The sequence below is a fragment of the Balearica regulorum genome, chromosome 1 (assembly GCF_011004875.1).
Source record: "Balearica regulorum gibbericeps isolate bBalReg1 chromosome 1, bBalReg1.pri, whole genome shotgun sequence".
Classification (NCBI taxonomy): Eukaryota; Metazoa; Chordata; class Aves; order Gruiformes; family Gruidae; genus Balearica; species Balearica regulorum.
Window position 1 is genome coordinate 63376791 of NC_046184.1, and position 26160 is coordinate 63402950.

A 26160-nucleotide genomic window follows, 5' to 3' on the forward strand; every position below is an offset into this window, starting at 1 on the left:
TGAATCTTCCTGCTGAACTCTGCTGCAGGAGCACTTACACAGGCCTAGTGCAGCACGCATTTTACAGATTTATTTTTCTCCCTGGTTTGTGAATAAAGCCCCAGGAATAAAAGTATTACATAAATCTTCACATGTGTGTCACAAGCGTTATGAAAACATGAGTCATAACCTTTCACTTTCTAAGAGGGATCTACATTAAGAAAATAAGTGTGCTGATGGTGGGGTAGAACATAAGACTGCCTTCTACAGTCTTTATTGCATAAGTTGTTTTGTTGCACCCAAGCTGTTGCTGCCCATTAAGTCCACAGGCTGAGCAGAAGTTACCTAACACAACCAAGCACACTAAACCAGAAACAGTCACTATGACAGACTGGAGATTTTAGAATGTCTCTTTCTGGAAAGATAAAAGGAGAGAGACACAAAATGCCCTAATCTAAACATTTTGAAAAAATTACAGTGTATATACAGTTGCCCTCTGTGTTGGTTTTAACCTCAAAATCTGATACACACCTGTTTTGGATCTGCTTCCCTGTATACTTTATGTACTTAGTCTTCTCCATCAATTTGGTGATTAGTGTCTCAATGATCACCTTCTGGTTCTGAAAAGCTTCTTCTATAAACTGGTACCTGGAGTCAATAACAGTGCAAATTTACACATGCAAAAGGTGTGATATACTTGCTAAAAACCTGAGTGCCTTACAAAAGACTTCTTTAATTGAAGCAAGATGCTGCTCAAGTCCAGAATTTAACTGTCATCATGGAAGTATATGTCAGCAAATTCTGATTTTATTTATAGTATATTTCCTGTAGTTTATGTTTTAAGAATTATGATTTTCATCAATATGAAGGGATACTGCATGACCATAGCCCAATTTTAGCAAAAGAAAAATTAATGTTATGGTGTAGCCATCACTTTGTAAGTGAAAATGCATGTAAGCTATTACTTCATGCAAGATAAGGATGCAGAAACAGAACAAAGAGAGACCGCTGAGTCAGTAGAAGTCAACAACATTTTAAATGAAGGAACTGAAATCATCAACAATTTGAGGGAAAAAAGAGGTGGCACATTCCGAAAGGGATATAAATCCTAAGAGAAGAAGAAATGAAGAGTAAGACTGCAGCTCTGCAAGAGCAAGGTTTAGCCCATTCCAAGCAGCAACAGTGGCCAACGCTTCTCCACCTATTGATGTTCACCTGATCAGGCAAGCAAGTTCTCTGAGTAGTTGCATCAGGTATAGAGAGCATATTAATATTTAACATAAGAGTACATCTGTTGCAGACCATTACTGCATGCGTTAGCCAGCAAGATTATTGCCTTGTACTCAGAAGTTGTATATAATCCTGCTTTTCAGCTTCTGTGGCCAGGAAGAGATGACCAAAGAACAGCAACCCAAAGATTTGAGTGTTATAAATAATGTTATAAAAGTAAAGTATAGCCAAACTTTAGGCTTACTCTTCCTTTTGAAGGGCTCTTCACAGAAAAAAATGCCCATTTCCTCTATTCTGAAATTGTTTGGTAATGTCCCGTTATATAACCATCTTGTTGAAGGACAAATGGAGAAGTTACACATAAGCATACAGTTGCATAACACAGCCCTTGTGCTTTCTAAGGACTCCTGGAAGAGCTGCATAGCAACAAATTCTATCCAAATAACTTTACAGTAAAGGTCTTGTGCTTAAGTCACCAGATTAAAAACTAGAAGAATTAGGTTTTATTCTAAACTATCACACACTCATCAGCCACATGCTTTTGGATACAATCTGTTTATTTGTGGGCTTAATTTCTGAGCAGAAAATTTTATTTTGCACTTTCTTCACCCAACTGTATTGCATACAGCTAGAGCCACAATCGACTTCAAGCTATCTTCCTATAAGTGAGTTGCATAAAAACATACACTTTGTTCTTTGTGTTCTTTGTGTACCTGTGTTCTTTGTGTTCTAGTAACTGACAGTCTCGGCAGGTCAACTTGTCACAGGTTTCACAATACAACTTCAACTGCTCCTTTTTGTGGTAAGGACAAAACACAGGTCGCTGACTGGTCACACCAACTGCTTCTGTGGAATAAAGGAAGATGTCAGTCCAGCCTCCTGAAATGATTAAACATTTGCATTCTCCTGTTTTTCCTTACCATACTCCTCACCTAGATGCTAGAAATGTGTATCAGGCCACCTAACCAAGAATGTAACAGCTGTAAGCTCAAACTGCAATGTCTCACTCTTGATCAAGCATGGAGCTAACACCCTCTCTCATGGAAAACGTCTAGAACCTATTTTACCATAACTTACTATGGCCCCACAAAACTATTTACAAAAGGAGTAGCCAGTACTGTTGCAGTTGCAAAACACATTGCACAACCAGCAAGTTCCTTTCTGAAATGGAAATGAGGAGATTGCTGACTTAATTCGTTGCTCTGTCTTCTCAGTCAAATGGGTGAAAGGGGGTTTGAGGAGATTGAGACACAAGCATTCAAAAGTGTAAAACATACAGAATCTAATAACCAGAAGTTACTACAGTCCATTCAGGACCCCATTCTAAATGGGTGAGAGGTCTTCAGTTCCTAGTGAGCAAATACCAAAGAGCATAGGAAATACCACCAGATGATAGAAATGAAATATGTTCTTTAAGCAATTTAACCGAGGAAGCCTAATGTCTTAAGAGTTAGGTTGGACACCGAGTTCATGAGGATTATATGGCCTGTAACGAAAACTGCCTTCACACTGCAGCCTGTCCTTCACTGCAGATCAAGAAGGTGTCTCTTCCACACCCATGAAATCTGGGAGAACTTATTTTCAGATCTGCATCCTTCAGTCAAAATTCTTTGAAACTGACTATCAGACTCTCAGGACGCCTGAATGCAGAGAGAGTGTTCCTACAAACAAGTCACGTTCAGCGTAACAGACACTTTTACCTACTATTGTCCTCTCCTGAAAGTACACGCAGCACTCACTTTTGATCAACCACATCTGAAAGTGGGATATAGAATACAATGTGTGTCTCCGAAGTATCATACTGGAAGCCACCCTTTGAGCAATAAAGATTACAGAAGTGAAAGCCCACATTATATATAAAATTCACAGGACTAGATATGGTGGAATGAAAATATATAATTTATAAAAATAATTTATATATTTACAAGATAAATCACGCAAGTCCAATGGACATATTAGAACCAGTTTGTCAGCACGGTATTATGTTTATAGTTGTCCTACTATGTCACTAAAAGTCAAGACATAAGGGGCATATGCTGTGACAAAAGAGATTCTCAAAGAATAAAAGTACAACCTTTTTTTTACCAAGAGAATAGTCAAGATTTCTCAAAGGCTATACTGTACACCACGTCCATCCTTGTTGGTTCTCAAGGCCAACTGACTGCTTTAAGTAAGAGGCTGGACTAGATGGTCTCCTGAGGACTCTTCCAACCTGAATTACTATAGATCTACTGAGGAAAAACACCCAATTCATAACATACTTCCCTTTAATTTCTAAGGAAAACCATTTCAAACTTAAAATATACTTAGCTAAAACATGAATTCTGGCATGCTTTATTGCTAACTGAGCATACTTTATTATCAGAGTGCTGAAAAAAATATAATCAATTAGTGCTCCTTGTGCTGTGGTAAACAATAATCATATAAACCATTTGGTAGACCTCTAGAAAAACTAGAGGAGCTAAATGCATAAAGAAGTATTTTCTGCAGCTGATCTTTAAAGTCTAGACAATACTTTGCAATCATTCCAGGTAAAAGATGAGATCTCTGTGTATTTAACGGTTTAAAACACTTTACATAAAAATTATACGAAATACCAATCTGTAGGGTTTCTTACCACTATGCAGCATACCTGACAGAAAAACTTGACAGAAAAACAGCTGTCATACCCCCAGCCATTACAAAGTCTCCCTTTTCAGTAGCTACGTTCTAATGCATCTAATGCCTGAAATAAAGTTTTCTCTTTTGTTAGCAGGATTATTTAAGAGATCCACTTAGATGGAGAGCGACCAAAGAAACACCAGAATTTGTCCAAATGGTTGCAGCCTTCAGCAATGAAATTCAAACAAGTGACTGGGAGGCACGAAACCATTAAAATATATCTATTACCAACCAAAAAATAACATGGTTCCACTAATTCACATGCACCAAGGGGTTATATCATGACTCTGTCCTTTTATATTTACTAGGATTAAGGAATACAATTTTTTAAATTTATCTTTTTTAAAAAAAAATGTGGTAGTCTAATACAGTTTTCCAATGCAGACACAGATTCTTTGTGAAATTATAAATCAAGTGTATTACCTGGAGATACTTCCTCTTTTTGTCTTACGGTATGATCCTTTGTGAATTTAACCCTCTGGTGAGCTCTGATGCAGGTCTTGCACAACCATTCTACGCATTCCACACAAAACCCATTAGCTTCTGCATTGTCGTCACAACTTGTGCAGACCTGACACGAGGAAGAAAAGATAGCTGTCAAAATAAATATGGAATATACATGCAAGCTATGGTTCATATATCACCAGTGCACTTTTACAGTTTTCTGAAAACAGTGAAATGAGAACGGAAAACTGCCCAAGGTACTGGAACACTATAAATAATTGCATTCAAGTAATTGAACATGACTTTTCAAAGAAAGCGGTTATTTTGTTAGTGTTACTCTAAAACCTTTACCTGACGTGATAAAAGTCAAACCATCACTTTCTGCCCGACACTGCACACTTCGAAGCCACATGTTTACTATATACAGTAGGATCTCGTGAAATATTTACTAAAGACAGAACATGATGAGCACTGCTCTGATTTTAGAAGCCTCCCTCAGTTCGCACAGAAGCTTTAATTTGAGTTTCTGTTCACCGCTTAGAGTTTCAGGAAGTACACACAGTATTGAACGGGGTTCTTCTCAAGAACCTCTGCATCACCACGTAATGTTCCAGTTAAGCTTATCAGGAAAGCGACCTTAGAACAGATTTGCAACCAGTGTATAATAATTTTCAATCTGTGGCCTGTTAATTTCTGGGTCTCTTTGCACTATAGCCAAGAGAACTAGGGAAAAAAAATTAATTATGGAAAACAAACCTGACAGCAGACTAAAACCTCTCTGCACAGAGTCAATACACAAGAAAAAATTCCTATGGATCCACAATTTGAACAACATGTTGAAAACAATGAATTATGGACAACACCACTTCACATGTTCATAACATTATCTCGTTTTTAACTCCTCCTATACAATGCCTCTCCAGTCATTCAATGGGTTTTGGGTGGTAAAAACAGTGAACATGCTTATGCAGATACTTGTTTAGGTAAATACAATCCATTTCTATCAATGTTTAGCACTGCTGCAAACAAAAGCCTCAAGATGTCTGAAGATTGCTCCAATCTACAGATCACAGTGATAGAATTCTGCTAGCAGGAGCAACAAGGAGAAAATTTTAGATTTTAGTTTAGTTTTCAGTTTGATTAAAAAAAAAAATCCAACTTCTGCACCCGCACAAGATAAATATAGACTAAGTTAAAGAGGAAACAAATATTTACATCCTATGCAGATAATATTTATGTAGAACTAAGTCCCAGTTTCCCCTTCAAGAAAAAGAGGAAAATTAGCACAAAACTTGCCTTAGGCCACACAGCAAGTTATTGACAGAACTGGAATTTGAACATAGGAGTTCCAGATTCCCAATGCTGTGCTTATTCTTCTGGACCATGCTGCCTCTCAAAGCAAGTATCTTCTGAAAAATGAAGTTACAACGCAAGGGTTGTTGACCCCTGTTGTTGTCACTTCGATTTGAAGCACTCCCTTTTCATTAAAGGTGACCTGCAAAGGAGAAAAAATTGGCCTTGTGCCCCCTTTTGTGTTTCTTTACAAAAAGGAAGCCTGAAAGTTTTATTTTTAAAAATCTTCTTAAATTTTTTATCTTATGCTTGGTTTTTCTTTCTCTTCCGCCTCTTTTCTTAACAATAAAAATTCTAGTCCTATTCAGACTAGTTGACTAGGGAGAAATATCAACATCAGGACATCATAAAAAAGTCAAGAAAATGGAAGTAAAGCAATTAAAGGAAGTTAATTTTAATCAGGAAATTGAAAATTTTTACTTGTTCTTAATCCTTAAATTCAATGATATTCTGGGGAAAAAAAAGTAGGAAAAAAGTATTCTTAAGGACTCAGCACAGCTTCTTGAAAAAAAAATAAAACAGAAGCAGCAAATATCACTGAGGCATTACTTCAATGTTTTACTTTCTCTGGCTGAAACTCCCATGAAAGAAATTCCCTCCCTTCTCCTTTGCCAGTTGTTTCCTCCTCAGGTGCGCCAATGCAACCCTCGGCAAGACTGTGGTGTAAAACTGGATCGATTACACCATTGTAGCCCAAGGATCAGTTACATCAGCACTGCTGAGAAAGAAGTTTTAAAATCAGTCTTGTTGCCAGAGAGGTACAATCATGTCATGCCCCCAGATCCCCAGAGGTGGTTTTGCAAGCTGGAGAGGAGAATAAGAGACTAGATATTTGTTTTTTCTAGTGTAAAAAAACCCAACAGGTGAAGACAAAATAAGCAAAGGAAAAAACAACAAAAAAAAGTCTTTCAGGCATTCTTTAAGTCAAAGCAGCAAAGCAAAGGAAAAAAAAAAGAAAAAGGCAGGAACCCAATTAAAGGCGGGGGGGGGGGGGGGGGGGGGGGGCAGGGAGTGGGGGATGGGACCAACCAACCCACAACAGCCTTTCCAGGTCACCTTTAGCAAACTTAGGCAGATAAACTTGCTAGGTGCCAGGGCATTTAAGTATATTCAAAGCATTTCTGAAGTTACTCGTTCCTTCTAAATTCCAAGATCTTTGTCTATTTTATTTTTTCAAGATGCTTTAGTTTGGTGTTTTCCAATTGGTTTGACCTGCTACAGTTAGAATGAGATGAAGATTGTGATTCAATAACCAATAATCAGGTGCTGCCAAATGAACTGAAACTCCTCCTTTGTAGTTCCAAAACCGTGTATTTTATACTCTTCAAAGCCACCAAGTGGAAGAGAGATTTCTAAAATTTTTCATAGACATCATAACTCATGCTGTCAAAACAGCTATACCTTCTAGGTAGAAATTAGATTTGCTTCTACCCACTTCTTATTTGAAATACGCATTTTGAGATATAGCTTGCACTTTGCTAGAACTCCTAGTTATTAGAATAAGTCACATAGTTAAAGTATATTGGAGTACAGTTACTGCAAATATTTGCTATACTCTTACAAAACCTAAAACTTATTTCACTCTTGTTTTTGTGACTCATACAAGCAGTGCTTCAGTGATTTCAAAGATGACTCTTCCTAGTTAACCTGTAAGCCTTTATTCTGGTCAGACAGATATTTATTTTTAATTGAGTTTTCCTTGTAATTATGTTTAATTCAGTTACTAGTTCTAGTATTTATAACCCTGGGAAGTGTTCATTCAGCCCTCATTCAAATTTAATGAAAGTTGAAATTACTTAGTATGTTGCAGGTAAATATTATTTTTTCTGTTGTCAAAGCTTGTATATTTACGTAAAAGCAGATTTATGTGCAAGAATTGAGGTAAGAGAGCTGTCTTCTCAGCTACTGTAGTAACTAACCACTCTTTCAATTAAATATACTTTGAGTATTAAAGAGATTAAATAAGCAAGCAAAGGTTTCTGAGTTTCAAAGGAAGAAAGCAAAGTAGTCCAGAGGAATATTCAGTGAACTAATGCTTCAAACTTCACCAGTGGAAATTAGACATAATTGTTTCCCCTACTGGATCCAAAACCCACTGATGCTAATAGTTACAGGACTATCTCTTAGGTCACACAAAATCAAAGACAGCACCTGTCTTTTGGGACATTCTCACCTATACGTAACTTAAAATATGAACCACATGCTGATATCTCAAAATGCGTGAACCTTGATCAACATATCCTCTTTTACCCAACATCCCATCAACAGCTGCCTCTCTTCAAAGCAACAAAACCCTATTGCGACTCTTCTTGAGTATATTACCCACTGCCCTAAACCAGTGGCTTTCAAAGACGACGTGGCCATGGCTACAGTTTTGATAAGCTATTTAGCATGCTAGTTCTTCTTTGGAAGAATGCATAGTGGCTACTCTGACACCATGTAAAACCAGAGAAACTTTGTTCTAAATTGTTCTCATTAATTACTCTATTATGCCAGTCAGACTTGCTGTCTTAGTATCCAGATCTAGCACCAGATCTAAACTCATACCTTGTTCTGTTACTACATTCTCCATATCTCACAAAGTCCAACTGCTCTTCATTCCTACAACAACATTTAAAACTCTCTGCCCAGTAACTGGTAAAGATACAGAAAGAGTTTTCACTATCAAAAAAGTATTTTTATACATGTTTTCTTTTGGACACAGAAGCTATTCGAACTAGGACGTAGACTAAAATGCACTACAGGTTCAATATGCTGCAGCAAAACCAATGTTATCGCTAAAATCTTCTCTTCTGCATCAATCTCACACTTCTGATTTTTACTTTTATGACTTTGCAGAAGCATTAAACAATTTTCTTCTATTAAGTTTCTAAATTTCCCTCACTTGTCTACCTTAGTATTATTCAAATTTAGCATTTGCTTCAGTAACGTCTCTTGGGTTAGAAGATCCTTTCCGCTGACTCTTCTTAATCAAGTATAATTAATTTTTATTTTCAAACTTCTCTTCAGCATCCAATAATTTTGCTAAGTCTTTCAATAAATCAGAATGCAACAAAAATTTTAAAGGATTAGATCTTTCAAAGTATTTATGTCCTAGTTCCCCACAACCTATAATGACTACTTTCAGAAAGATCACAACTGCATTCCCCATCAGTCTCTTTCCTTCTGGAAAGCTTCCTATGCTACTAGCCAACACAAAATCCTTAATGCTGTCTTTAAGGCTAGCCAGGAAAGCCCTTGTGGAACATATACTAGGTAGAGTTTTACACTTTCTTTATGCTGACTTCTTTTGCTCCTGAAGTTTTCAGCAGTAATTGCTAGAAAGCACAGCTGTGTAAGAAGGGTACTGAACTGCTACAATCAGGCTCAGATAAGGTAAACATGATTTTAGATAGATGGATGGCATTTTAATGAGTTCCAGTTATTTTTCTTGCCCCACAATGCCAGGCTCCATGATATGCCATTCACTCCTACAGTTTTTATTAAATATGCTAAAAAGTATTTTAGCATTATTACGATTTTAAAACTGAAACAACCAAATTTGAATTTGAAAGTCCTTTTTTTTGCATTCTCTCTTGAATTGAAATAAACCAGTCCTTCCTCATAACACATACATACAGGCTAGTCATAGATATGGACTAGTGGTTCTAAGCCAGTATCACTTGCACAGAACCCATGGCTTGCCTCTAATTCTAATTTCTTAAATATCCTGCTAAAGGTGCCAAACTATCAAAGCCAAACTAACCATCTCAGTAGAAAATTTCTATAAAATAGCCAAAGTTTTGGACAGAATTTGGATGATCTCCCATCCAATATTTTCTGCAAGTCTCAGTCTCCTCCATTTTTATTCCTCTGATCTGTTGCCTATCTTGCTACTGGTGATTTTTCTTTCTTTTCTCTTTGCTCCTTCAAAGGCAAAACAAGACAGACTGATTAGAAGGATGCATCATCCTTAAACCTCATAATATTCCCCCTTGAACAGGACACTGATCTATTTAACTATTATTGAGTTAACTTTGCTGTTCCACAACAGATAACTTTCCAGAACAGTGTAGCTTTTTTTTATGGTTCCAATGTCAAAAGTACAAAGGAATGGCCAAAAAGCTTCATTATCATACCAAAATAAATCTATTCAAACAAAGCAGAACTGCCCATCATTCATTTCCAAGAGGTAAGGTACATGCTCACGAAACATCTAGCTCTATGTAAAAAAACAAAACAAAAGCAAAAAAAAACCCAGCAGAAAAGCACACGAATGTACTACTCTGCTGGTTTAGCAAAGTCTGCTGGTTCGCCTTCAACTGCTGCAGAAAGCATGCCAAGTTCAGCCAGGGAACTTGGCTGAAGACGACACATGCTTTCTGAACTGCAGACCTTCTAGTTTTTGTTAGGAAGAGAAAGAAATAAACATAGAATGAAAGAGTAAGATAGATGTCTGAGAAGGGAACTTAAGGAAACAAATGCTGTGAAGAACCTCCTGAAATCTGCTCACACCACTCAATAACAGATAATTACAAACCAGCTGCTGAAATATGTGGAATTTCTCTGTATGTCTCTCCAGCAGATCAAGATTGGAACGTAACAAAAAAGACATCTCGCTCAATTCCACGGAAGTGCCTGACTTATCCTGACATCACTGAGCTTGGTGGATACTCCAAGTTTTGATACCCTATGATCCATTGAAGTACACCCAATTTTACATAATTATGACCAACTTCAAGCATGTAAAGAACCCTTCTTGAATTTTCAATTCCTTATCCAGGTCTCAAAGGCCTCAATGCCCCACTTAACTTCCACAGAAAGCAGAAAAAAATTCGGGGGAAAATATAGGGGAAGAAGAAAAAAAAAAATCTGTCACTAAACCCAGGAAAAATAATTCTACTTCTATCACCACTCCTCAAAGCAATATCTTCAAGGACTTCTTATATAACTAAGCAGAGGTCATGGCACAGGCACACAAAAAAAAAATCAGTACTGCTTCTGTGTAACAAATTTATTTGTTATCTTGCTTCTACAACTAATTTTAAAGTCACTAAAAAAGTTATTATCAAATTTTCAATGCCACAGGGACTATTCATTTTCTCAATCTTAGTGGCAGAGTATTCAGAGACTTTGTGTAAATCTCACAACCACCTCCAAAACTCAGATGTTTCCCTGCAAAATCCAGAGGGGGAGCAGGGGGAAACCACAAGTAAACCAAAAAACTCCCACACACAAACACACAAAAAACCCAAACTTCAAACTATCCTCCATTAAGAGAACATTGCTCACACTTCCAGAGACTCCCAACTAAGTTTCATTTTCTGGTAAGGTCTATCATTTCTCAGAAATCCAATTGCAAAATTCCTTATAAGCTGAACACAATTTAATGGTTTTCAAGATGTAAATTAATTCCTTTTCCTCAGAGATGACAACATTTGTGCCTTTAATAGTAATTGAGTTGGTATCACAAACTTGACTAGATATTTTCATCTGTTCCTGAGAGACAAACCTATTCATATATGCAAGCACAAATTGAAGCTAAGCTTTGAAACGAGCAGACTACACAATAAAGAACCTCTAAGAAGCTGTCCCCAAAACAAATGGATCAAGAGCCAATGATACAGGTTGCTAAAACAGGAAAGTAAAAAAAAAAAAGGCATTTTCGAAACGAAAGGAGATCACCATCCAAATGTTAGGGATAAGTTAAAATGCAAGCCACATTGACATAGTAACCTTTTATACTGTTGTTATGAAGAATGCAGCAACATACAAAGAGGCTGAATTATTTACAGTAAGTTCCTGGAGTTTAATAAAAAGTTTATGAGTAGAGAGATACTTGAGATACTCTCTTACTAGCTATAAATGAAGAAATGCAATATTTTGATACCAGAGATTGCTAAACTGTGGTCCTACACAGATGTAATTATTTATTTGCCACTGCTTCCACGCTAGTACTTTCCTCCAGAAAAACCATCATGAGGAAAAAAACCCCAGTATTATTATTCTTGCAGATAAGCAGGTTCTGATTTTATGAGACGGCTATTACTTGATTGCAGAAGGAAGAAGAGGCAGCCTACATAAGAAAAACAAATGAGAAACCCCTACAATATACCATCTTCCCCAATGAGAAGTTTGAGCCTCTTGTTTGGCAACTGCACTCCAGTTATTTAGTGCCATGTTTTGTCAGTGCTGGGACAAAAAAAATAAAGTTGGTTTAACTAGAGGATTCCATTTTACACTGAGATCTCTCAACATAGTGTTGTTCAGGTCTCTGCTTCAAAAAGTGCTTCAAGTGCTCTGTCCAAAGTACAGAAATTTCCATTCTAATGCCTATTCCTTACTTTTATCTTTTGCTATCACGATGCAATTTTTGTATCAACAATTTAAAATAGTTTAGAATAAGATAACCACCTTCTTCACACGCATTGATTTTACCTGATTTTCTAGAGTAGCTATTCCATGTGATGACTAAGTACTTGAGGTCTTTTTCTGCATATGAACAGCAAAAAGGCTACACAGCAAGAAGCCAAGGATATTCATACACATCCAAAAGGTGTTAACTTGATTACATGTTCATGCACTTACCTGATTTGATTTCTCTACTGTGCTACTGGGAACCTCTGTGGTATCCTTCACAAAAAAGTTATCTATGATGTGTCTCTCTGCACATTCCTGACCACAAATTGGACAGCGGATAACACCGACTGGGGGGGGAAAAAAAAAATCTGATTATGCTTGCATAACTTAAGATATATCAAACAACTTCAAAGACAGCTTGTAAGGATGAATACTTTGAAAGGATGTTTTAGTACTTTCCTGTCATTAAGGTGTGAGTAAAAAGAAGCTAATTCTCATTTATCACTGAAGCAACCTTTACCTGTTATTCCCTGATGACGTATTCTTTCAACCAAGGTCAAGCACCTTTTTGTTTTAATTCTGTGAAGAATTTGCCTTAATCTTACAGAAAATTAATTCCTTTTCTCTAAAGGGAATGTACTCCCATTGACAATTTGTTGTTGTAGAATGGATTAAAGTAAACATTTATTAGTCTGGAGTATTAATTAGTGACATTGAACGGTATTACATACACACACATACATGCCAGCAGCGTGACATGACTGACTTACAACTATGTATTACAAGAAACTGAAATGAAATAAATTCAAAATTAATGAGGCAAGTTGTATAGAGGAAGAACAGACTTGTATTAATATCATGACTACATTGACACTAAGCAAGGGAAAGCAAGCAAGACACAGGAATAAATAAGCAAGGTCCTCTCCCTCTTGTCCTCTGCAAGACACGCTGGGGAACCATTCTAAGACAATAACATACTTAAGACTCCTGGCTGAAGAAAGAGATGAGAATCAATAACTCAGAGGGTTAAACAATTAATAATTTTCTCAAGAGAATAAAAAGGACAAAGTCAAGTTCAAAACTTGTGGCTTAACAGTGAGTAGACTAGACTGAAATGGAAAAGGACAGCAATACAATATCAACATTGTACACACCTTTCCTAGGTGCAGAAAACAGAATGTCTTGTTAGCACTGAGGCTTGTTTCTCACTCAAGAAAAATCTCCAAAATGCTAGGCATTAACATCTTGCTTTAAAAAAAAAATTGATCACAGTCATTACCACCAAAAAAAAAAAGAATCGAAACTAAGTTAGGTTGAAATAATCACTTATGACGTGGAAATCATCATGCAAAGCCTACGTAGGATAGTCACGTGAGTCCACAGTGAGGTAGATTCTAGACCTACAGCTGCCATTTGAGAAGAGATGTGATTTTAGGGCCTTAAAGAAGATCAGAGGCACTGTTTAACCCAATGAATTTAACACCAGTATATAATTCAGCACTTGCATATTTAATTAAACCAGCATGGGCTTAATTCTGTCGCTGTTTCACTTTCACAATAAAATGTGGAAGTCCAGAAACTATTAAATATTGCACTTTCTGCAGAAGAACTTAATTACTTTCTTTTCATAACATTCTTCCAATACACACCAGAGATTTAATTGGCCAACCCACTATAAAGCAGCTCTCTAATAAAAGTCCACCAGTTTTACTAAATTAGCTCTTCATTCTGAAAATTTAGCCAGCAGTTTTCCACTGGTGTGCAAGGCATTTCCACTTTCATCTGAAATGCTATAATGTTAAGCCTGGTTTTATTGTAATTGCCGTTTTGACAGTCTGCATTTCAATACATATCTGTGCAGCTTCCTTTGAGATACAAATTCTATATTTTGGCTAAAACTTTTGAAACATTTTTTTATACCATCACCATGAAGGATAATTAAGAAATCCAATTCTGGTATGTCAGGTAGTTAATAGAACTCAAAGTACTGAATTTCTCCTTTTATCAAGCAAAACAATTTAGCGCAGTCAAGAGCGAACAAGTGTCCTAATAAGCAAGCCACATACCTGCTAAAACAGACTATTTTTTACAAACCGCCCTCTATTCCATCACTGTTCATTCCCGACCCTGACAAAGCACAGTGCTCTGGGCCAGCACAAGAGACTGAGTTGATCTGCGCATGTGTTTGCGAGCCGGGTACAGACAGAGAATGAGACCAGCAAACTGATTCAGACATGGATGTATTTCTCCTGCTTCCCCAAGCTTCACCTCCAGCTCCCCAACCTGCTTCGCTGACCAAATGCACTATTACTTACACTGAAGCAACACAAGAAGCAGCACGAGGATGGGAAGGGGCTGACACCCCCACTGAAGATTAAATATGGAACCACTGTCTTTGAAACAGATCAGCTGCATTAAGCTGAGTTTATAAATCAGCTTGAATTGAAAACATGGCAGGCAAGGAAGGGGTAGGGGACAAGTTAGGAAACATAGTAACCCAAACATTTCATTTGCATTTTCACCAACAAAATATTGCCAACTACCTGTTCAAGAGATCACATAGAAATTCTAGACTGAGATGGGAGAAGGAGAGAAGGAAAACTGCCCAAACCTCTCAAAATCATCTTGAAACTTTTTCTAGAATTCCTTATGCAGTCCAACCTTCAGTCCAGGTTTTCTTCTGTAACTGTTTGCAGGTAAATCTGCTTTTATTCTAATCCTCGATCGATGACTGCTACACAAACCAGTTTTAATCCAGGTTTAATCAACTTCAAGACTGTGGATTTGAGTGAAAATACCCAATATCCCAATCTCAATGTACCTGTTACAGCCAGGGTATGCTGTTATACACACAGCTGGCAACATAGGCCTTTTGGGCACAAAATGTAAACCCCAAATTAGCCAGGCAGCATTCCTTTCAGGTCCTTATTATCTCCTATTCTTAATGTATCCAAGGCTCTTTCAGTAACGTACTGAACAACATAAACCAGGTGTGGTCTTTTCCTCTCCGCTCTCCAAGAGGAAATGGAAAGTGCAAGCAGAGTGCTCTGTACGTGGTTTTTCACGCGTGTTGCATTTGAAACAAAAGGCGTATGACAAATAACAGTACTGAACGGATTCATGCAGGTTCATTTCAGAACTTCAACCTAGACACCTCAAAGAAACACTCTCACATAGCTATGCTGCACATCAGCACTGGAATTTCTACCCATACTCCTTATCAGTAAACAAACAGTACGGTGGAGTGCACCGTATAATCACCACATGGTCCTGCAGAACATGTGAGGAGCTGGCACTTCACCAGAACCCACATAATGAAGAGAGACGCTAAGATCCTGGGAAAGAAAAATGTGGTTTACAGTGAACCCAGAATTCAGAGCTTCCTATGTGAAAACAGAGGCAGAAGAGGAAAGACAATGACTGTTTTGGAATTAACTGGAAAACATGGCTAAATACAAAACCAACACATTCAAGTTAAAAAAAGAATGCTGATTATATTCAAGTAAAGATATACACAGTAATTTAGCAAAGGTCATGGACAAACATATCTCTGTTTCAGCATTAGCATTTCTACTGGCATTATCAGCCTTACGTGTCATAATTAAGCACTAAAGTTTTATTTGGAAATTCCAAGTAAATTCTTACTTTGCAATACTAGTTACGGAATGCAGCTTTTTATATAAAATGATACACTATACATAGGCCAAAGTTTTTCAGCCATTCATCCAATACAAATTGTAGAGTTACTGTTATCACAGATCTGATGGGATTTATGTTAGTTCATGTTAGTTATGTTGCTTATAGCCCAAAACACATCAGCACAACCCTAAAAGCACACACCTGTAAACGTCAGGCTGCAGAGAGTTATAAACAAGAAATATTGGGAACAGGAAAGTTACTGGATTTGTTCTGTATTTGTTTCTGAAGATGACACATAACATCTATCTTTTCCTCATGTGCAGAGTGCTCTTTTAGAATGAGATTTGGTCCAGTAACATGGTGCACTGGGTTTACATGTCCAGGTATGGGTAACAGGGGGCAAGGGGGAGCTGCAGGGAGAGCTGTGAGATGACACCAGGGACTGCCCCTATGTCAAACAGGACCAATTCCAGCCAGCTCCAAGCTGGACCCATCAGCAATGCTGGTGGCACCTCCATGTACATGTTTAAGAAAGGGTAAAAAACGCTGCACAACAGCAGCTGGCAAAAAGAAAAATGTGAGAAACAGCCCTGCAGCCACCCAGGTCAGTGAAGGAGGGGAGGAAGTGCTCGAGTAGATTCCCCTGCAGGCCACAGAGAAGGCCATGGTGAAACAGATTGTTCCCCTACAACCTGTGGAAGGCCACTTAGAGCAGACACCCACACTGCAGCAGGTGGGCATGCCCTGAAGAAAGCTGCAGGCTGCGGAGAGCCCGCACCAGAGCAGGCTCCTGTCAGGAGCTGTGTCCCATGGAGAAGAGCCCATGCAGGAGCAGGTTTTCTGGCAGGAACTATGGGGGACCCAACCTGGAGCAGCCCATTCCTGAACGACTGTACCCCATGGAGAAGGCCCACGCTGGAACAGGTCTTGAAGAAATACCCCACGCTGGAGCAGGTCTTGAAGGACAGTATCCCATGAGAGGGACCCCACACTGGAGCAAGGAACAAGTGGGTGGAGGATGGAGCGGCAGAGAGGAACTGCTATGAACTGACCACAACTCCTATTCTTCACCCCTGCTCCACCACTCAAGAGGGAAAGAGGTAAAGTCAGGAATGAAAGAGTAAAGAGGGGCGTGAGGGGGAAGGTTTTGTTGTTTTGAGGTTTTTTATTATTGTTTTTGTGTTTATTTCCCACCATCCAAATCTGTTTAATTGGCAATAAATTAACCTTCCTCACATTGAATCTGTTTTGCCCATGATGGTAATTGATAAATGATCTCTCTGTCTTTACCTGTCCTGTTGAGGAGGAGGAGGAGAGAGAGCGAGCAGCTTGGTGGGCATCTGGCAGCCAGTCAAGGTTAACCCACCCCAAATGGTCTTAGAGACAGACCTTAATGGTTTTCAGATGTGAGGTTTTTTGGTTTGGTTTTTTTTTTAAAAAAAGCTAAATGCTTTAAATTAGAAAGCTGTCTTAGTTGATAAGAGAAATGAAGTGGATCTAAAAGAGGTGCTGGTTTATTTCATATGGAGAAGACAGTGCTCTGTCAATACTGCAACCCCAGAGAGATGTGGAAAATACATAACCTCCTGCCAATTACAATATCTGTACCACTTTGGATGTCTAATCCAGTTTAGAATATTGCTAACCATAGGAATCTTCTTCCTTTTCCCAAATAAAAAGGAAATGGATGAGCACTGAGACAGTGTCATTCTCCTCAAACTAGTCTAGTAAATGACACCATATACAACAGTAGCTTAAGAGAAATTTTATTTAAAAAGACATGAGGAAAACTTGGATAGACGCATGCTAGAGTCAAGCCTTTTGGTATAACAATAAAAATGGAAACAGCATACAATAAATATCAGCATATTAATTACTTTGACAGTTTTAACAGATTATTCCTACTATCTCAAATCATATGATTTATAATATATTCTGTATGTATAGTGATGACTTGATAAAGGAATTGCAGACATGGTTTGAAACCCCTTTTTTCCTCATCCAGTTTTCCAGTACAAAGGCTTAACGCAGATGATGGATAAGTATCCCCTCTGAGGTCCTGCAGCGGTAACAACACACAACAATGCACACTAAGGATTACGGCTCTCACCAGCCTACTAATAGACCTGATAGAGTACTTTGACTTTTTTGGTGCTTGTCCTGGTTTCAGCTGAGAGGATTGATTTTTCTTCATAGTAGCTAGTGTGGGGATACGTTTTGGATTTGTGGTGGAGACAGCATTGATAATATAGAGATGTTTTTGTTCTATGGACTTATTGTTGAGCAGTGTTTACACGAGGCCAAGGCCTTTTCTGCTTCTTGCACTGCCCTGCCAGCAGGATGGCTGGGGGTGGACAAGAAGTTGGGAGGAGACACAGACAGGACAGGTGACCCAAACTGACCAAAGGGATATTCCATACTATATGACGTCATGCTCAGTTTATAAGGAGCTTGGAGGAAGAGAGGGGGGGGGCGGCGGCATTCGGAGCAATGGCGTTTGTCTTCCCAAGTAACCGTTACGCATGATAGAGCCCTGCTTTCCTGGAGATGGCTGAACACCTGCCTGCCCATGGGAAGTGGTGAATGAATTCTTTGCTTTGCTTTGCTTGTGCACGCGGCTTTTGCTTTACCTATTAAACTGTCTTTATCTCAACCCACGAGTTTTCTCACTTTAACTCTTCCAATTCTCTTTCCCATCCCGATGGGGGGGAGTGAACGAGCGGCTGCGTGGTACTCAGCTGCCGGCTGGGGTAAAACCACGACAGAGCTTCAGAGTCAGGCTGGTTTAAAAGTCCTAACTGACCACTAGTATTAAGACAGATAGCTGAAACAAACATAGGAGCACTCATACAAGCTTTTTGCTAACAAGCCAACAGGTGCTGTAGCAAGCAATTAACTCTTACCTTTTTTTGAACAACCAGAAATACATAATATTTTCCAAAGACATTTCTGCTTGCATTTCATCAAAGAGTTACAATAACATACAGGAAGAAGGAATGCAATACAAAGGCATCAGTATAGCCCCAGTATTTTCTTACTACATTCCATGTATGTATTTGCTTTTAATGTTCATTCGTACACCTTTTTTTCCCCCCTCATAAACATTTAATTACATTTTAAACGGCTCCTTAAGCATGTATAGAATGTAATTCCTAAACTAACCTCTGAATTAAGATTTCCTCCATCAAGTCCCCCTGCAAGACACTTTCCTACTGCTACAATGAATCAAACTTTGCTTCCAAACCTTAATACTAAAAAAACCAAGAAATATCATGCAATAGCTCTCTAACTATGTTTCGTCTTATTGCCAACACTTCCTTCCTCTTGTTTCAAGACACCTGCTTCCTGAATTGTGCCACAATTTACTTCAGTGCATTCAAGACTGGGAACCCTAGCTATTATACTATGGTCTGTTCAAGAAGATTCAAGTTTTGAATAGCAAGATATTAAAAGCCATTTAGGTGATGTCTTTATAGAAATTGGTACGGAAAATAATTCATCCCCTAATGAATCTGTATGAGAAGCATGTTATGTCATCAAAACATGAACTACATTACTGCTTTAAAGGGGAAACAAAAAAATCCCCAAAATATTTTGCTCTGCATTCCCTGCCCCCCCCAACAATATCCACAGTTCTGATAAAAGTAATGAGGGCAAAAGAGAAGAAAAATCTGGAAAGCTGCAGCACAGAACATTATTAACCCATACATTGTGGGATAACATAATGAAATTTCACTAATCCAAAAATAATTTCTGCAATTGATATTTGCTGTACCAAATATATATTCTTCAAGTACATTACCAAGTCAGCCCAAACCTAGTATTTTCACAAAAGACAAAACCCCAGTATCTTTAAATAAACATTGTCAGAGCAATAACAACACAGCAGCATCAGAAACAGCATCAGAATCAGGTTAGTATTTTGGCTGTTCTGGTTAAGCACATTCCTGGATGGTGAGGCTCTACTGTTTATCCTGATTAAACTGGGGGTAAGGAGGACCTCTAATTCCACATTAATGTTCTGATGCTCAACTAATTCTTGACCTAATCAACTCTAAAGAGCTTTGAGGTATTTGTGTGTGAGTTGAACAATATAGTTAGGAGGCTTCCAAGACCAAGTTATTTTTTAGTGAACAAAGTAATTTTCCTTCCTGAAGATTCTGTGAAAGAAGACTTGCTACGATAGCACATTGCCAGAAATAAAGGGTTGACACTTGGTATTTTTAATGTAATTTCCTTTCAGAATGCCTGATGTTGCACTACACCCTAGAGACCCAGAGAATATCCGAGAAAAACAGATTTAGCATTACTTGGAAGAGGAAAAAAAAGTTGAGATCAAGCTACCTTTCCTATTACTCCTTGGGGGGGTGAGGGGGGTGGTGGAGGGAAACTGGGCAAGGGTGGCCTCACATTTTCCTAAAATTGCCTGAAGTAGCATCACCTACATCCTGCAGTTTAAAGGAAACAAACACCAAGAGGATCCAGCAGTAACTCCAGCACACCAGAGCAGCTACAGGAGTAGGTAACTTCAGCCAGAGTTGTTCCATTTTCAGCTGGACCTACCCTTCCCAATTGCCTATTTGTTTCAAACCCTCTTTTTCCCTCTGAACCTCTTGTCAAGCATCAGCCAGTTGTCAGCTGATTTGCCATCCTTCCTTCCAATTTAGAATATTCACTCCTACACAGCCTCGTTTTCTCTAGTGGCAACAAAAAACTTGTTTTCTGGTTCTAACTGTTTATCCATATTATTCACATCGAATGCAATCTCCTGCTTCTAGCTCTGTAGTGCCCATTACAATGGGGCAAATGCAGGGCAGGGAAAGAAAGCCAACACACAGGATTCATCTGTGAAATAATTGAAAATTTCAATGCGTTTGGGGCTGAAGCACTGCAAGGTTTAGTAATAAAACAAAAAAGGAAAAACATATGAGAAGTAGAGAGCACACAAAAAATCCCATGTATGGTTAGAAATAGGTTAAGGTTCTTCTATATGGTTAGAAATAAGTTAAGGTTCTTCTGTAGTTGTAACACTTATTGAACCTTCAAAAAGACAACACTGCAAGGGATAAGATAACATGCAGTAGAAAGCCTTTCCCTGAGAACAGTCCCATTTTACATGGGCTTAAATTTTCAAATTTAAGAAACCTAACAAGAATTGCATAGTTTGCTCTCTTAATAACAGATTATTACATAAGCATCTTCATTCAAGGGTATAAAGCAAACCAAAGAAATCCATTGTCTATCAAGGAGGAAACAGGGGCTTGAAACTGTTTCTCCTCCTGTCTCTGATGCAAGCCAAGGCAGAACCTAAGTCTAGGTAGGCAGTTCTCTCAGCTTTGAGAGTAGGTGACTATTTCCAATGTGCAAATTTGTAGCTGTTAGCATCCAACATTAAATCATTGCAGGAAATAAGATTTTTAAAGCATACTTACCTGTTTGTTCTTGCTCAGAACAGTGAAGTTCAAGTGTCAGGATTTAATTTGTCAAAATAATCCTGTAAGATTTTTATTTTTTTTAAATGGAACAAGCATTTCCAGAGTGCTCCAGTGGGCAGGTAAAAACTTACTACTTAACTTGAGAGAAGTCCTATAATCACCATCACGATTATCATGAGGATGGTAAGGCAACATTAAGTGATATGATCCCATATTTTCATCTACTCCTCTGTGCCAGCGTAGTTTTTACGAAGCTGTATAGTGAGTTGGATCAAGAGCAGGTGGCTCTTGAGTAGGAGACGTAGAGGGGAAAACCTATACCCTTTGTAGCAGCAACATCCATTAATACAAAAATCAAGCAACTGTGGAACCTTACATTTTCAGACCTTATTTGAACCAGGCCCAGACACCACATCGCTAACAAGAGTAACAAAGCTGGCTCTCCTGCCCATTCATTTCTATCCCATACCAACCCCAAGATTTGTGCTGCCCTGCAGAGCTGGATTAGGGAATATGATGTGGATTAAATGGGGCTGTGCAAGGAAGGAAGAGTTCGTTTCCACCATAGTGGTTCTCACTGGCTACAGGCTCACAATGTGTGTGCCTCTTCAAGGAATGCTAAGCTCCATTTTAGACATGTAGGGGAAACCACATTCTTACTCTTCCTCACAAGTTACACACTGCACCACAGCAATGCCATCTCAAGCCATTCAGCAGAATGGATTTACGGCACATACTGAATTATTTCCAACTCAGTTCTCCATTTCCTGGGAGTACATTCCAGCCTGCTGAAGCATCCCTGACACAATAGGAGGTGACTGCTCTGGTCTGCCCCAGTTTTGGCTCATTTGCGTCTTCACTGTAGCGAACAGGTTTCGGAGCCAGTTTAATAAATCCAGTGGATCATCGTTTGTAGATCCAAAAAGGTATTTTTGTTTGTAGATGCAAAGTGTTTCACTAAAGAAGGAGGGCTTAAGGGTTCCCTTTCTTCAATACAGATCAGTCAGAAAAATACTAGTTTTGTGAGAAAGCTCTCTTTAGTTGCTTCAAGCACTCTATTAACTAATTTTCCCAAAAGTGACAGTCATTACAGAATAAATTAATTAGGCTTGCATAAGGCAATCTTCCTCAGTTTTACAGAAGTCTTGTTTGAAGCGTTACCTATACATACTATAACATGGAAGATAGTAACAGCAAGTCACATATACAGTTAAAATTTTTTAAAAATGGACAGGCTAGTTAACATTAATAGAAGGTATGTTAGAGACTGAAGACAGTGCCAGCTATAAGATTTTTAGCATAACTACACAGCAAATCAGGGCATTTCAGTTGTGACCTACAGACCTTTTCTCCTCTCGCTGTGTATACAGACACCATTAATATTTGCAAGGTTTTTCATTAAAATGCACTGGGTTGAGGGTAAACTGGTTATATTTACACAGGTCATGTTTTTCTGTTAAAAATAAACACTTAGAAAACTTAATTCGAGAGATGATATCATGTGCAATAACATCTCAATTTTAAAAATAATCACTGCTTTCCTCTTGTTTCTCATTAAGCCAATACTGCAAAATTGGCAACTTCAAACCAGTTTGTTCCAGAAAAAGCTGCTCCTATCTAGTTCTGACAGCCTGCTGCTGCTAGTGGAGGGGAGATAGGTTAAACCAACAAGCAAAGCATATCTCAAGGGGAAACTAGCATCTACTGCCAAAATATAAATATTCAAAGCAACCACAAACCTACTGGGTAAGTTTATTAAAATCTGAATGCTTTATTTACCACCCTTTAAAATGTAAATAGATGAAAACCAGACAAAGACTAGTAGCTGTAATCCCCCCTCTGGAAGAGTGTTACAGGCCAGTTTTTATGCTGCAGTGCATTGACTTTCTTGGAAAGCACTGCAGAGCTGAATTAAAATATTTCAGCTGCTCTGTGAAACGGTTGTTTTTGCTATATATGCCCAATCTTCAAACATTTCAAACACTGCATATTAGACCTCATAAATTGTAAATTTTGCAAGGGCTTACTCTCCAGCCACTTTTGAATACCTTAAGTAATTTTGAAGAGAGAGTTGGGTTCACATCCAAGGCTGTCCAATGCATTTTCTTCAACAACACAGTTATAAGAAGTGTCATAATGGTAACAAAGGGAAATACTGCTATTGTGGGATAGACAATATTTAAGTACAAGATGATGAATAAAAATCCTCACTGCCTTGCAATGAACGTGCTTAAACAACGATGCAGAAGCTGCCAACAATTATGCCAATTGTCACTGCTGACTGTGATGAGCATTTCTTTCATCACAATTAAAATACATTCTTTCAAGTCTTAAAATTGTCAAGTATTTCCAACTTATATGTAATGAATTCAAGCATACAAGATGCAAGGATTTTTAAGATTCAGTGACATTCTTGCTTCGTTTTCTGAGCAGCCTAGTATTTAATTCTTCAAGTTGCTAACATTTTGAAAGTGGGTTTAATGCTGTCTAGATTCATATATTCTACTGAAATACCATTTTGCAGACACTGTAGGATCCTGCCAAGAGTGCTCAAGTCCATTGTATCCATGTGCTTCTAGAAGAAGGAAATTAATACCTTTCTCCCTGAATAGCAACATGTTAGCATGTTGTTATTACTATTTTAAAAAGAGATCACAGGGTAAAAAATTTGTGTTGCCAGAAACTCTGGTAGGGAGAGGGACCCCACCTTAGAGTTGTCAGCACAACACAGCTAGCCATCATTTCTTTGTAGGAAGAAATTCCATAGTCTGGTCTTCATCTTTTAGAGTTCTCATCTACTACCAGCTGACAGTTCAACAGTCGCAGTACAAGGCATCTATTACCAGATATGATAGTTACAAAAAAAGTAGGTAAGCTGATTATCGTTTGGGCAGTTGGAACGAGTCACAAGCCCAAGAACCAAGCTTTTCTGGAAGGCACTGACGGAGTTGATTCTTTTTAACCCTTTGTTGGAGAGATGAAAACTATACTTAACATGTGACACTCTTCACCATTTCACCCACTTGCTCCGTTTAGCCCCAGATACCGTAATGTTCCCATCAGCACTGAGCAGATGTGAAGGTTAAAAAGCCTCGAAAAATAACTTCTAAGGACCTGAACCACATTAAGGGAATCAAGTTGGACGCAGTAGTGGGAACAACAGTAGGTACCAGACTTTAGTCAGAGTATTTCAGAAGAAACGTCACCCAAAACAGGAACGCTAATGCAATTCAAGGCCTTTGGCTAGCTCGTGTTACTTCCTCTCTTCTTTTAGCACTCGGATGCACTCTTGTGATCTGTTCTTACACAAGTCTCCTCCCATTCTCAATACAATCAGCGTTCAGTAACTGGAAACTACCTATCAGGACTTGGTAACCTAGCCTCTTGGCCCTCGTTTTTTCAAGGCACTAGCCTCAGGGGAGCAATTCAGGTGCCTAAACATACGTACCTAATTTGAGGAGGATATTGCGCCTAGCTTCCAGCTACTATTCCAGAAGGAAACAGGTCTCCTGCAGATTGTGCAGTACATCTGCCAGCCCTTTTTTGAGTATCACAGGCATTCTAGAAACTCAGAAGTGGCAGAAGATATTCCAGTGCGGACAGGTGAATCTCAATTTACCGGTCTACTCTATTCCATCTATCACTGCTATTGTGATTTCAAATTCCTGGTGGAAAATACAACTGAGAAGCACGTAGAAGATCTCTTATACAGTACCTAAACAAACTGCAGTCCATTGCTCCAAGGAAAAACTTGGTTAAAATCACTTAAAAGCTAGCAAGTTGCTAACTGCAGTGTTTTCTGCATCCATCTGTATTCTGCTATATAAGGTATCTATTTTAAAGTTCTCCTCGAGGACAAACTTAGAGTTCAGAAGTCATCAATACCTCTGTTATGTTTCCTTCAAACTATCTCAAAATACAGATTACAGGGATGTAACAAATCTAATGGAAGATTTCAACTTTGTTGTAAGTCATATATGCAGGGAATGGATGTTGAAAAGTATAGAAATAACATGCTAATTTAGAATAATACATTCTGCCTTTGTTTAGGTCATTTTGTTTGGTGAGGGGGTGGAGAGAAGAAAAAGAAAGGGCAGGCTGATATTAAAAAAAACATTTTTTGCTAATTAGTATCTCTTCAATATATTCTTTGATGACAATATGATAATAGCACATTTACCTCACAGTGCCCAACAGTGAGAAAGAGGAATTTAATATGTATTTATCAATCATTTCCTGAATATTTATAAAGGTACACTTTTAATCTGTGCTTAAATTAAGTCTGTTATATAACAAACACTTTCATTATTAACCTGGTACGGTTTTTAAAGCTTGCTGTTGACAGGGACAATGAAAGGCACAAACAATATTTGATGAAAATTCCCGCTCTGATAAATGTAGTCAATAAGACAAAATATACAGATACTTCTTATTTCCTGCAGTTTCCATCAGATAGGTCTGAGTGCTCTGCAAAACATTATTATTATTGCAATAAAAAAAGTAATGATTCAAGCAATTTAATTTTTTTGAGCAAAACAAGCCAAAGATTTCCAGATCCAGTCTCTTCTGACTGCTTGTTATGTTCAAAAGCTGTTTAACACTAAAGCTTGTCACATGCAGAACTTTTGCACCTAGGAAAAAGTAACTCTTAATGGTAGCACAGAAATAATACTGATTTACTATGCTAACGTGACTCCATATAGTTAAACTTCGCACTTGAAAGATGGATGAAGTTTCTTTGCAGTATTGCCAAATTTTAATACCTTTGGTGGGATTCATCTAAGTCTTGATTTACATGAAGTTCCCTTCATAGTCAATGTTGACCTAAGTAATATAGTTAGGTCATGAGTCATCTCATCCTAAAAGCAGATGTCTACACTTGGTCAGATGAATAGTACCTTACAAACATCCACTTCTTTCCAGTAAGTATGCTAATACCCTAATACCCTTATCCACTATTAGGCATCCAGTTCAATTGCAAGAATCTCACCAATATTCTAAAACCAGTAATTAGAGAGAAGAATACCCTCCAAGTTATCCACAAGTTACAAGCATTGCACTTGCGGGTATAGATGTACAG

At 38.2% G+C, this 26160-nt stretch overlaps 1 protein-coding gene across 1 annotated transcript in view; it reads right to left on the reverse strand.

The window, feature by feature from the left end:
- The window catches only part of TRIM24 (tripartite motif containing 24), a 67893-nt gene that overhangs the window by 29783 nt on the left and 11950 nt on the right, over nucleotides 1–26160 (reverse strand). The window contains exons 2-5 of the mRNA XM_075755269.1: nucleotides 12235–12353; nucleotides 4294–4441; nucleotides 1923–2055; nucleotides 511–627 (exon numbers count right to left, since the gene is read on the reverse strand). Coding sequence (XP_075611384.1) covers nucleotides 511–627; nucleotides 1923–2055; nucleotides 4294–4441; nucleotides 12235–12353 — 517 coding nt within the window. The remainder of the gene's footprint in view (nucleotides 1–510; nucleotides 628–1922; nucleotides 2056–4293; nucleotides 4442–12234; nucleotides 12354–26160) is intronic.